Source organism: Thermobia domestica, chromosome 2 (genome assembly GCF_964235325.1).
Source record: "Thermobia domestica chromosome 2, izTheDome1.hap1.1, whole genome shotgun sequence".
NCBI lineage: Eukaryota > Metazoa > Arthropoda > Insecta > Zygentoma > Lepismatidae > Thermobia > Thermobia domestica.
In genome coordinates this window covers 135,031,079-135,045,630 of record NC_137455.1, presented here as the reverse complement: position 1 = coordinate 135,045,630, position 14,552 = coordinate 135,031,079, and the positions used below count along the sequence as shown (strand labels likewise).

Genomic DNA, 14,552 nt, shown 5'->3' with positions numbered 1-14,552 from the left:
ATTTGAACTTCGTTGATGCACACGGCCGTTGAATTTACGAAACAAATTGAGTACACTTCCTTCAATAAGAATTACATTAGTACAATTAGTCTAGACCCGAGACCAAGATGCACGGGTTTCTCTTTACCTTAAAGCTGAAAGGAGTTTTCTCCGTGTTTGTAGGTTTAAATGATTGTGATACAAATAGTTCTAGCTCGAATTCTAGTGTTTTTGCGTTGCCTTCATGACTTCACTGATACACTGAAAAGAGGCCCTCGAGGAACAACGTTATGTAATGTTCAATAGTACAACAGGCTTGAAAGAATGAAACTTAGAGCATGTGCCCTACCTTTGTTCTGAAATTGGATAGCTTGTACTTCAACCACAGTGTATCACAATTGTGTTTAATCTTTAGGTGGTATACCATACACAGTCTGACAACACCTTATTCCAGCTTCAGGAGAATGGTAGATTAAGGTTTACACAGACTAGCCATTCGTTACTGCTTCAATTGCGATATACGATTGATTACGGACAATAATCGATATGTATTTTGCCTAATCTTTGAGCGAGATTGTACGTGTTTACTGTCCCATTTCAGTACCGAAGTTTTACAACACTTAGAACCTACAGATTGTACGGATCACGTGAAGTCTCACCATCAGGCTATTCTGGAGCTTCCGCACAGAACCTCAGTCTCACGAAGCATAGTTCACTAAGAATATCTAGTTCTTCCTATTATAGAATTAAAAAGTCTTTCAAAACCATGATAAGGTTTGTTTGTTTCAGGAGTAGGAAGATGGTTGGATGATATTAAGGTTTAAGTGTAACATGTATGTCCATGAATTATTGACAATAATAATAATACTTTTTTAAAAAACTTGTTAATTATATATCACTTACATCAGAATCACAAGTTTGTCCTTTCAAAGAAAGTTGTAATGCTCAAAGCTTTTAGACTGTTTCGACTCCAGTGCAACAATTCGAATTATCGTTGCGAATTGAAATAATGTTCCATATAACTTTTGAGGAAGGTAAAAAGAACTTTGATTACTGATTGTATAAATCTCATATATTTTCAGCAATAATAAATAATTATGTACAAACTCACATATTGACAGAAAAGAAAACATTAACAACTTTACAGTATTCCCATTGCAGAAGAGAATGTTCTAAGAGAAGTTGGAACTCGTTTATTTAGTAATGATAAAGTTCCAGCTTCTGCTAAATGTCCTTTTTCTTTCAACTGCTGAACACACTTATCAACAAATTGTTGGGTATTCTCTGATGATGCTAATAAATACTCGATCAGCTGACTATATATTCTGGACCCTACTAATGATGACACCAGGTCCCTTTTCACGATAAGGTTCATTATCTTATTGTCTACCTGTGATGGCAGTTCCTTTAAAAAAGAAAAAAAATAACATGATATCTTACAGATAATGAATTGTACCCTGAAAGAGTATATAAGTTCTTTTCTTTTGTAGCTTTATCAGGAAAAAAAGATTCTCATTTCGACTTTTTGGAATGCTTTTTGGATACTTCTTACCTTACATGTGATATTGTAACCTCTCCCGTTAAGGAATATGTCAGCTTAATACAGGTTGTATTAAGTTTGATAATGTTTCATTACCTACGGAGCAGCATAATTATCACTAAATATTTTACATAAATTGTTCGGTAATTTTAGTTTTGGATAACGAAGAACAGTTAAAATTGTGGTACGAACACGTAGAACACACAAATTTAGCAAAATACTATCAGTATTGTATAAAATAATAGCAACCTTCATCTAATAACTGCGTAGGATCCTTGTGTGCACTCTGGTTCCATCATGCTAGCCACTGCTTGGAGTAACGGCGGAAGTCTTTTTACGGAATTACAGGGGTTTGGCCGTTGCATCCGATTTAATATTCTCTATTGTTGCACAATTTGTCTTTTTCCGCCGTAACCGTAAGTGATACGGACAGCCAACTTGGTTTATAAAAATCAATATATAGTTTAATTTCATTACAACCGATCAATTTGCGGAAAACAGCTCTTATACACACGAATCCTTTACGAGTGACAAATCTAGACGAAAAGAGTTCCTTAAAATTCATTAATTATAAAAGTGCTAATGCGTATTTCTACTTTAGCTTCTACATGCCGAAAAACTGAGTTTTGGATATCTCTTCGTTCCGAAGTAAATATGTAAAATAGCGTAAAGTAAATCAACAATTCATCATACCAGACCAAATTTTAAACTTAAGAGTTTCACAAGATTCTTTTGCAGCGTTTTTCAAATTTTCTTCTTACTCCCAAAAATAAGGTAGTTTCGTAGAAAGTAAGAATCAAAATTTGGTATTCTCTTGAAAATTCCTCTAATGATTTTCATTTTCATTAGCAATCCTATATGATAGGTAGTTTTTCTAGGAGAGATCCAGAAGGGGTAGTTTACTCTTGGGGATTGGTTATTTCAAGGTGATTTCCTCAAAAACGACTCAAGTAATTTTGTTCATATTTCATAAATATATTTATTGTATTAATAACACTACTTTTTTTTTTAAATGAGAACCACTTACGATAAAATGTTAGTTTATTCTTAGGAGTGTTTTTTAAGGCAAGTTTTCCAAGCACTGCTTAAGCAATTTTATTCATATTTGATAAATAAATATTTCAATAACCCTACAATATAGTGTAAGTAATTTCTTCTGAAAAATCTACATGGGTTAATGACATTAGTTTAGCGAGAAAGTTTTTAGTGCGGTGGTCCGTGCTTTTTATTTCTCTTGTAGCCTAAATAAATACAAGATATTCTTCCCTTTAAAATATAAATATTTATTTGGGACATACAATACTTAATTTTTCATACAATATTGTGGATATTTTACGAGACTTCAAGTGTATAAATTGATGTTATTTATTTTAAATATTTAAATTAAAAATAAAGCATTTTATAACTACTTTTCTGGATTCCAGAGAAATATATGGTTCCGTTATGGCCGAACACTAGATCACTGTATATCAAATGTTATGGATATGCTCCAATATATTGATTATATGAAACAGTTATTTACCTGTTTTAAGTCCCAGTTGTATAAATTACAACTACAAACATAAATGACTCAACTTTTAATTTATATATCACTAGTTTTTGGTACATGTCGCTTTACAAATAATTCATTCATATGGCTAAGGATACCGGACTAATATTTTTCTTTGTATATATATATATATATATATATATATATATATATATATATATACAGGGTGTTTAATAAGTAATGGTCATAAATTAAACCGTAGATAGTACACGCCAAAACTAACAAAAAAGTCTCAGTAAGCATGTGTCCGCAAACGCTTCGTAACGGAGATAGGGGCTGTTGAAAGTGTGGGAAAATGAAATTTAGAGACGAAAAATGAAATGAAATCTTTGAGTTTTACGTCCCACGATTATGCCGGTTAGGCTAAAGGAGACGGTGATGATGAGGGATGAGTGAAATGGTGGAATGAAGAAAGTGGGAGGAAACGGGAGAACCCCGAGAAAACTCACGAGCACTGTGTTTGTCCACCACAAAGTTAACTTGGCGGGGCTGAGATCGAACCCGGGACCCAAAGCCCCAGAGGTGAACACTCTACCACTGAGCCACCGCGCCCCCCTAAATTTAGAGACGAATATCAAAAAGTATGAATCGGACAGAGGGCGGTCCAATGAATGACTATCGAAGTCAGACCTGCGCTATGCAGAAATGCATGGTTGATAACTATGCAATGCGCGCGCAAGGGATTCTCCAAAGAAACGGAGGGATTCCCGGAATTCGTGCTATAGGCAGTGGACGAAAACCCAGGAACGAGCACAAGACGTGTGGGACTTGCCGAAGGCGTATCCAATGCTTTCGTATGGCACATTCTCCATGAACAGCAGTTGTACCCATACCATCTGCAACGTGTCCAACCTCTGACCCCCACAGACTTTCCGGTGAGAATGCAGTTTTGTCAGTGGGTCCGAAGACAAATTACTGGCAATCATCATTTCACTGATGACGTCCTATTTACTGATGAAGCACAATTCACCCAGGATGGCATTGTAAATTTTCACAAATCTCATATCTGGGCCACTGAGAATCCACTTGCAATAGTGAAATTAGGACATCAACGTAGGTTTTCCTTAAACGTGTGGGTAGCACTTAGGCGATGAGCTCGTAGTGCCATTCTTTCTTCCTAATGCATTAACTGGGATCTCATATTTGAGATTTCTCCAACACGATTTGCCGCTTCTACTCGAAGAATTACCTCTCGATAGGCGTCAGCGACTGTGTTTTATGCATGATGGAGCGCCAGCATATTTTTTTTAACCGTGTCAGAGAACATTTACGTGCACGATTCGGACGAAAGTGGATAGGACGTGGAATTCCTATTGCTTGGCCACCGGACTTAAATCCTTTAGATTTCTTTCTCTGGTGCCATGTGAAATCGCAAGTTTATTCTACCAATGTTGCAACATTAGAAGACGTTCGAGAAAGGGTTGAACAATGTTGCGGACATATTCAACAGGGTGCCAACATGTTATCACGAGTACGTGGATCTTTGCGAAGACAGGTACGAGCATACATTCGCATGAATGGACGACACTTCCAACATTTACTTTAATGATTAAGTAAGTTAATTTCATATGCAACTCTTCTGTAGTTACACATCTGGGTATTTACTGTTTACCTTATGATTAATACTGTACACATTACCAACATGACGATTTCTGGTTGTTGATATGAACAAACACGACATGTCCATCATTTTTCGCTTGTTGTAATACACTTACGCGTTCAACATGCGGAATGTTTCATATTCGCCTCCCACATACTCGAATGTTGTAATGCTTTTCCCATTGCAACCCAGTTTGCGGATATTCTTTACGTTAACTGCTTAGCACATAATGCTTCATCAGTGCCTTGCATACCGTTTGATTTACCTAAGTGCTGCCACACTTGTACGTATGCATTAGTTGTCGGAATTCTTCCTGGAGCCATTTACAACGTACATCACCACACTTCGATTGCCTTCCTCATTTCCTGCTGGTTATGCAACCACACACGGCACGTAAACATTGCCCGCCATTTTGTATCTTTTCGAACTTTCGACCTGGTACGACTTATGAATTACTGGTGAATAGACTCGCTCTCGATGTTCATCTCGAGCCCAATTTCCTTGGACAATTTTCCGGGAATCCCTCCTTTTCTTTAGGGAATCCTTTGCGCGCGCATTGCAGAGTTATCAACCATGCATTTCTGGATAGCGCAGGTCTGACTTCGATAGTCATTCATTGGACCGCCTTCTGTCCGATTCATACTTTTTGAGATATTCGTCTCTAAATTTCATTTTCCCGCACTTTCGACGCCCCTATCTCCGTTACGAAGCGTTTGCGGACACATGTTTACTAAGACTTTTTTGTTAGTTTTGGCGTGTACTATCTACGGTTTAATTTATGACCATTACTTATTAAACACCCTGTATATCTGACCGAAATGTTTTAGTAAACAAATTTTAACATTAAAATATTAGCTTTAAAAAACTCAAAATTTTACTTCATTTCAACAAAAAGAAAAATTATACAGAGTTCCCGGAGACCTGAAAAATCAGGGAATTCAATTTTGTTAGGGCAAATCAGGGTCATTATTAAATGACATAATGATGGCAACTTTGAAGTAACAAGGTTATTTAAGATTAGAGATTATGCAATACAGAATACGTTATAGATGCATTAAGCTATATGAAGTGTGTTGTGCTATGATTTGTGGTTAGGATCTTAAAGAATCCCTGAATGTAAAAGGTTTTCTGACCTGAGATACGGTAAATACATATGTCTTTTAAACCGTTGTGTGTATCTTCAAGCATAACTCTTGGACACAGGTGCACCGATTTTAATTGTTTGTTTGAAAAAGTATTTTTTTCCGGTGGTTTCACATACACTTCATAAGGATCTAACAATAGTCACACCATAATTGTGTACGATCCCGCGTAATTTGGACGTAGATGCACTAATTTTGTTGATTTACTTTTTTCTTTTGTTTGAAAAGATGCGTTCTCTTGGTGTTTCATATAAATTTCGTCGGAACTAGACCATGAAACTTCTCAACGGTTGATAGTGTTAATAATTAACAGATTTCATTGTATGCATTCTCACGCATACAGAAGTACCGATTCTAATTTTTCTTTTTTAGTTTCAAAGAGTACACTTTGTCACAGAATCCACACAAATTTTATAAGGATCCAATGACAGTCTTTGGAGTTAAATGATGAAATTCCTCAACAGCTGATGGTCTTAATAACGTGTATATTCACGTATAATTCCTAGACCGACCAATTTTATAAAAAAAATAGTGTCTTTCCTTTAGTTTAGGTATCTAACTGACGGGATTACGAAAAATTGGAAAAAAATAAACATTTTTTTCAGGGAAAACCGTTTATAAAACAAAAATCTATGGAAACCCTATGACTTCCCATATAAACCAATGGAAGAAATCCGTAATATGGCGTCCTTAGTGCCGTCTTATAAAGATATTTAAAATTCTCATTTGACAGGCTGTCTATCGGTCACGAAAGTTCCGTAATTTAGCTTTTGGGTCAGGATTTTTTTTCTGTATAACTACAAACTGGAAATTTTGTTCTATAAAACGTCAAAATTCACCACGAAAAATGTCTACGTTCGGCTTTAAACGCTATCAAATCGCAAGCAAAGCACGCTTCTATCGCATGCATGAAAATTCGGCCAAATTTGCTATTGAGAATGTTACGAAATTTTATGATTTGGTAAAGAAAAGGTCACGATAAAGTCACGAAATTTCATTTTGGGATTTTAGCAGACACCCTGTTTGATACATGTGCTTAAACTTGCTTATTGCTAGCATCTATTTCATTTGCTTTTAATTTCCCAATATTTAAACATCCTACGTTTAGATGTTGAAAAACGAATAACTATTTATAGGTGCTAGTGATATTTTTTTAAATGACGTTACCAGTGTAGCAAACTTAATTCCTTGTAAAATAAATAAATGCTTACCTCTTCCTTCTTATGTAAAATGTCCACAGCTTTGCTGTAAAGACTTGGATGTTCCGAGACCAAACAGGTAATTAGAAGAAGATAAATATTACCACTTTTCTCCACTTCACTGACAATCTGATACATACACTGAAATTGCGAAAAATTTACTGGTGAAAGCAATAAAAAAAAAACAAAGCAACACAAGTAAGAGTAGAGAATAAACACATGCATCTACTTCATCAGTATGTTCTCCACAATTACACTATTTAGAAAGCTGTTCAATTAAATAAATCTGATCCTAACTTCGTTCAAAATTTATCACATAAATCAATAACTAAGTATGCACCTAGTTCTAATCATTTCTAAATTGTAATGAACTTCACTGACTAAAAGTTCCGGTTATAATTTGAAAGATGACCTACCTCCTCTGATATAATAGCTTGCGTAAAGAGCTTCTCCAGAGTTTCTGCAAGATCATCTCGTTTAGTATCTTGGAAATGCATCGCATTTTTGACCAGAAGAACCCATGGGTTATGCACAGGGCCGCTTAAAAATAAATATACGTTTTTTAACGTTAAGACACTTCTGTTAACATTTAATTTTAAATTCAACCTAACAGATAACGTTAATTCTATTAGTAGTAAAACAGTAACTGTAATGGAAGTATTTTAAATTGGGTAATCTTTTAGTTCATATGATGAATTCTACGTTTATTTTCTCAAACAAGATAGAAGAAATATTTCAGTATTTTCTGTACATGATTGCAATTCATCAAAGCCATTATTGCATTTTTTTTCTTTCTTCAAAGTAAAAGGAATATAACGAACTTCGATTTTCTCATAGGATTATTGAATATTTTACTTATTTGCAAATTGAAAATAGAAAAAATAAAGACTATACTGATAAGCCCTCGTCTTGGCTTTATAACTATTCATGTTATCGCATAGAATTAATGATTTCGACAACTGTATTTTGCCCAGCCAGTTGAGAATGTGGCGACGGACTATCAACGGCGAAATTAATATATTCAGCCACTTCTACCCATTCTATGACAATGCGTCCTGTGGACCATTCCCGCTAGATGCATCGCGCTCATACTTCCTATAGATTGCTGTCATACTACCTCACTCTAACAGCTGTATCTGCATTCATTCATAATAAAGGCTACTGCTTTGATACTGATGACAAACGACAGGAGAAAAGGAAAGAAATAGTATTAGTATAGCAACCTTAATCTGTCAATATGGGGAAAACTGCTTGCGATATAGGCATAGTGCATTGATAATCTACGTAGAAAATTATTTTGAAGGAGTGTATATTTTACTTACCATAGTTCAGAGCTTTTAAAACGAGGCCATTGTTGAAGGAGTTCTTTTAAAGTAACGATCTGTTGCCAATTCGACGATGATGATAAAAGTTTCTGGAACAAGTTGAATCGTGATGTTTCAGATGTCAGTTGATTTTCCTCAATATCAACTTCAGGCCAAGCTGTCGCCACAATGGCTTGTGTATGGTAATAATGTAAAAGTCCACTATCCTTCAAATCCATATTCATACTCTAAAATAAATAAGTAAAAAATTTTAAAATATAGATAGACCATTTTTCCATAAAGTTACTTGTTTAATTTATCCTGAGGAGGGCAACAAGATCTAATGTAAATAACCTAACACGATCTAAAATTATAATTCTGATTTAACCTTGCATTGTAACAAGTCATTTAGTCATATCCTGTACTGCAAATTTTAAAGTTCCTACTCTATATAATTATCTGGTGGAAACTGAAACTGAATTAAGTAGAGGTGGATTGTGATAAATCAATGAAAATTGAGCCATAAACTAATGCAAACAGTAGCTATGATAACAAACTTTTTTTTTTCATATTCTATTAACCTTCAATATGTACATAAATTGTTAAAATACGCACTATCAAAATTAATTTGTACTACTAGATTTATTGTAATATATGGTAATTTATGAAACCCCAGTGTAATAAAACTTTTTTTTTTTTAAATCGCTTTATTCCATGCAAAACAAAAGGTTTCTACCAAATTGTACTAATAGAGCGGAAATTGTTGAATTCAAATATTATTAAAAGTTGATTAGGAGTTGAACAATCAGAATTATAAATGTATGAGATGGAATTATTTGTGAGAAATGTCTTCAGGATGGTTCCACATTTCCCTCTGAGAATCCGGCATACTTTCAGCAACCTGTTGAAACAAATCCGGAGACATTAGGCTAGATGTATGGAATTTGTAAAGAGATTGTTGGATTTACAGGGAATCACAGAGCGACAGCTACTCGATTTTTTATTATATACGAGTAACTTCGGCTCTGTGTTCCTTGTTTATCCTACTTCTTCAGGCATACATGAGAGTTGGTTTTGGATACATATTAAGAAGATGGTCAGCGTTTGAAGGATACATCGAATTGTTTCACGATTATAACTCGAGTTTATTTTGACCGTGTAATATCAAAATTTTACTTAATGAATTTAACTTCAAAGGTAATTTTACTTGAAGAAAAATCAGAAAACAAAGGAATATGTGGTGTTGAGTAAACTATGTAATATCAAACTGGAATGTAAGGATCTATTGATGTAAAATTGTCAATTTTTCGCTGTTTACAAACCAACAAACAAAGGATAAACTAACATTAGTATGTTTTCTAAGGTACTAAGGAGAGCACTGTGTAAATACCGCAAGTTTCATTGTGTAAATATAGTATCTTATACAATTTATAAAAAGAACCGTGTTGACTTAGTCATAGAACGCTCACATTTAGAATACAGGACAGTCACATGAGTCATGGTGGTGAACCAATAACAATGCAGGCATATGTTCTTGTATTTTACTATTTCACCAGTCATCTATTTGTTGTTGTATAGTCTCCATTGGCATGCTATATGACAGAATTCAATATACAGTATTGGACCCACGGGTTACGAATCCTTCGGTATGCGAATAAAACAGTTTACAAACAAGTTTTGTGAACAATTCTCCTCTCGGCTTACGAACGAACAATATTTCACAGTACGAATGTGCGCACATGCGTGACCCCACAATTCCATGCGCCCAAGAGTGCGTTTGCTGTAAATAATATATGTGTTAGAGTACTGTGAACAACTACTACTTTTATTCTTTGAACTTTCAGTATTATTAGCCCTCAAGCTATTTTGTTTAATTTGGTGTTGTTTATTTGTCTTTAAAAAGGATAACGTTATTTTCATTCTACATAATGAGTATACTCTTCATCTCTACAACGTAGAAAACGCTAAAAATGTAAAAACAACGTACAGTACCATATTCTGTAGCTAGAACGGATTAATTATTTTTACATTAATTTCAATGGGAAAATCGTTTCGGTTTACGAACATTTTGGTTCACGAACAGCATTATGAAACGGATTAAATTTGTAATCCGTGGGTCCGCTGTGAACAAATGTTAACCTTTTAATATTTTTATTTATTTATTTTACCTGTAGAAGTTGTAATGCTTGTAACCTTACTGAAGGATCAACATCGTTATTTGCACATAAAGGTTCCAATTCTTTCCATAGAGGAGCGTCAGCAAGTAGATTTGCATCTTCATCAACACACTGTTGTATTCTCTTTAATACTGCTTGTAGAAAGATTGAAGCGTTCTTTTTTATTGGAATTTCTCTATCGTTTGAATCAGGTTTTAACCTATAAGACAAAATTTAAACATACACAAAATATTATTCTTGCGTACGTAGGATCAGGATAACTTGCTTTGAAATTTCTGCTTAGAATTCGGAAATGGTTAAAAGACCTTCGCAAGTATATAACAAAATAAATCATAATATAATGGCTAAAAGAAAAGGAAAGCAGTGTGTTTTATGAAAATAATATAATAATGCAGAAAATTACTAGTAACACGGTCAGCGGTGCCCATCCTTCTCAGGTACTTGGCCACAATCTGCCCCCCCCCCCCCCCCGAAAAAAAGGTTCATACTCAAACATTTATGTATACTATGTATCTACAGGGCTCGAAAAATTCACGTCGCCATGGTTGACTGGAAATACGAGTCTCACGCTTAGCTAATTTAAAGCCAGAACATGTACGACTATATCTCAAATACGTCGCCATTAGTGACTAAATATTTTAGGTTAACGGTTATGTTAAATAAATTGCGTCAGTACGAGAAAAAAATGGCGACTAAACTCTGCTCTTGCAACTAAATTCAGACCCAAAATTTAGTGCCCTGCCCATAATATATAGTAAAGCATTATATAGAAGTCATGTTATTACATACAGGGTGGCCCAAAAGTAGGTATACACTCCTGCATTGATCAAGTATAACATTCTAGTTTATGGATTTATTTGTTTCGGCTGTTCCGGGTTTAAGTTATAAGTAAATAGACGTTAAGAACAAAGAGTAAAGAAACTAGGTCTACCTGTTTGATAACAATAAGAAATGATATAAAATACAGTGAGCTGATCAGTACGGGACTGTATACCTACTTTTGGGCCACTCTGTATACTGGCCTGGAAAGGTCAGAAATATAGCGTTTGAAGTCAATAACTGGCCATATGTTAACACACACCATGACGCTTAAGGCTATACTTTAGGACCCTAACACCCCCCTTCAAAGAAAATGTAGTTCTCGTGTTGTATATTATAATGACCACATTTTCATCGAATGGATTTAGTATTCAGTCGCGGCTACACAAAATTTCATTTCTGAATGCACGTTTATACGGCAGGATCAGTCGAATAAAGAACAGCGTATTATAATATGTAATACAGAAACACACACAGGAAATTTCTCGTACAATAAATCGACTTCTTCTGTAATATCTAAGGCGAGAGAGAAAAAGTTAAATATGCGGCCCTAGACTCCAGCCTACTCCGCGCAAACGCTAATTCGGGCCTGACACTATCATCAGCAGGAAAGTATACGATATGGCTGGCCAGAGTAATATTCTTATCCGTTTTCTTTAAAAATGGAATTAAATCTTGTAAGTTCTACGTCCCATGCTTATGCCATGTAGATTAAAGGAGACAGTGATGAAGACAGCAAATGAAATGGTGTAATGAAGAAACTGGGAGGAAACGAGAACCCCGAGAAAACTCACGCACACGGTGTCTGTCCACCACAAAGTCCACTTGGCGCGAGCTGGGATCGAACCAGGGACCCTATGCAACAGAAGTGAACGCTCTACCACTGAACTACCGTGCCCCTCAGTTTTCTTTAGTTACACGTTGTTGAGAAACTGATGAAATTTACTAACAGATAGAAGGAAGTACTAAACGCCTTTTCGCTACAATCCATAAAGATCTGTGGCTAGTCAGATGACTCTCGTTCGAGTGAATAATGCATGGTCAGCCCATTGCCTCCTAGGTGTCATTATATCTGTCTTTCTGGACCGGAGTTTGATACCTCTTAATTCAGATAGCTCTCCAATTGCCTTATGATGTTGAATCAACATCTAATAGTTTTAGTGGTCCCACCGGGAGTAAGGGACACTGCATATCGAAGTCACGTACGTTAAAAATTCGACGGCTAAGCAAGATTTCAGTAATAAATATATTTTTAAATTTAAACATCCATTTTTAATGGTTTCTATTTGCGTGAAGTCAGAAATTCCTAGCGTGCAAAGCTGTGGAATACAGCTTCTGTTGCCAAGCTCGGCCACAAAATATAGCAACTTCTATTCCTTAGGAAAGGAGCTACTTATCCTCCAAATTTGGTTTGGATTTGGCCAGTAGTTACCGAGAAATAAAGTACAAGATACATAGCGAGCCGAATCGAGCTTTTTCTTGGTCGAGCTCGGTCATCAAATATAGCGATCTTTATTCCTTTGACAATGGCTTACTTGCCTACATACAACACGCACATACATCTGAAGTGAAACTGTAAATTCACGTATGCTTAAAAAAATCAGGAATGGAACAGATTGCACGTAAACAGAATCCACTTTTAATATCACTGCACTAAGCGGAAGGGGGCTTGAGCCGGGCCAGCTCTCCTCCTTGGTTACGCCACTGAGTTCTACCAATTATATATAAGACATATTGATATATAATATGTGGGCTTTACCTGAGATTCTCAATGGATTCAGAAAGGAATTTTCCAAGCACTTGGTCCACATGTGCTATCTGTGAAGGAACTAGGGTTAAAAATTGTTGGAATGATCCAAATGATAAGGGGCTTAATATAGCTCTTTTTAGAACTTCCTCAATTTGCTCTGTTTCACCACATGACATGTCCAATAATCTGGAAATAGGAGGAAATATAGATTACAAAAAGAATATCGTCGTCTGAGTTTCAACACCGCACCGCGTATCTCCAATTTTGGCTAATTTGAGTTTTTGATACCATTAGAATCAGTATAGAATGGCGCAATATCTAGTTAAGTAGTACACCTATATCACGACATATGACTGTTATTCCCTCAAAGAAATACAGCGTATAATGAGGCTGAAGCTAGTTTTTAAACAGCTTTTTGTTTCTCGTTTAAAATTGATGAAATGTTACTTACACGGTATTGAATCTCAGATGACGAACAGTAAAATACTGAAAACAACAAAGCAGTTTAGGCACAAATATTTCGATACAAAGGATACAGCTTTAAACGTTCTTTATCCATACCTTTAGAAAAAAAAAAGTAATTTATATTTATTCTCGGTGTTGAAAAGCGACATTAAACTCCCATTAACCAATGAAGTACCCACAATAATCTTTCCTGCACGTTTTTTCTTCCTGTCTTGAAGAGAAAGGTTTTGAAACCATAGTACATGGTGGTCAACAAGTCTTAGTACAGTAGATTATTTTGGAAACAAACATGATTAAAGCAAATCTAACTAGCGGAGGGTGGACTTGGGTAAAGGAGCTACCGATTGATGCATGCGTGGTGAATGGCGGCCATCTTGGATCCAGGTTATTTTTTTCAAATGAGAAGATAGGCATGTCACACATCAATTAACACTGTTTTTTGTAGGGGAATGCAGTCCCGCAAGCAGAAATGAGTTATCATGTCCCGTTCTAAAGTTATGACGCCCCAAAGTCCCACCTACAGGATGTGCTCCATATGTTGCCCGTCTATTGCAACACATAACCGGAGTCTCTTAATCTAGTCCTCCTGAACCCGTAACAATACAGCGGGGGTGATGCTACCACAGGCGCCCTGAATACGTCCCTGTAAGTGTGCAATATCCCGAATCTTCTCGTGATACACCAAGTGTTTTACGTATCCCCATAAAAAAATCCAAGGGAGTGAGGTCCGGCGACTTGGCTGGCCACTTCACAGGGCCTCGGCAACCGATCCAACGTCCAGGAAAATGCAGATCCAAGCATTCTCGCACAGGCAGCGCATAGTCCGATGGGGCACCATCTTCCTGAAAATATCGCGGCAAGGTGGCATTAGCGCGGAGAACCAACGGAAACACCAACTCCTGCAACATGTCCAGATATAGGACACCATTTAGGGTACCAGGAATGAATAAGGTCCTATGATCGACGTGTTCCATTTGCCACATACCATGATATGAGCAGGGGTAATCCTCTTGCAGGGATTGATCGCA

At 36.0% G+C, this 14,552-nt stretch overlaps 1 protein-coding gene across 1 annotated transcript in view; it reads right to left on the bottom strand.

Moving 5' to 3' along the window:
- Positions 1 to 1,024: 1,024 nt before the first annotated feature.
- Positions 1,025 to 14,552, bottom strand: part of LOC145675670 (NBAS subunit of NRZ tethering complex-like) — a 163,537-nt gene continuing 150,009 nt past the window's right edge. The window contains exons 38-43 of the mRNA XM_081746258.1: positions 13,069 to 13,245; positions 10,482 to 10,689; positions 8,332 to 8,561; positions 7,426 to 7,549; positions 7,022 to 7,150; positions 1,025 to 1,384 (exon numbers count right to left, since the gene is read on the bottom strand). Coding sequence (XP_081602384.1) covers positions 1,121 to 1,384; positions 7,022 to 7,150; positions 7,426 to 7,549; positions 8,332 to 8,561; positions 10,482 to 10,689; positions 13,069 to 13,245 — 1,132 coding nt within the window. The 3' untranslated portion in view covers positions 1,025 to 1,120. The remainder of the gene's footprint in view (positions 1,385 to 7,021; positions 7,151 to 7,425; positions 7,550 to 8,331; positions 8,562 to 10,481; positions 10,690 to 13,068; positions 13,246 to 14,552) is intronic.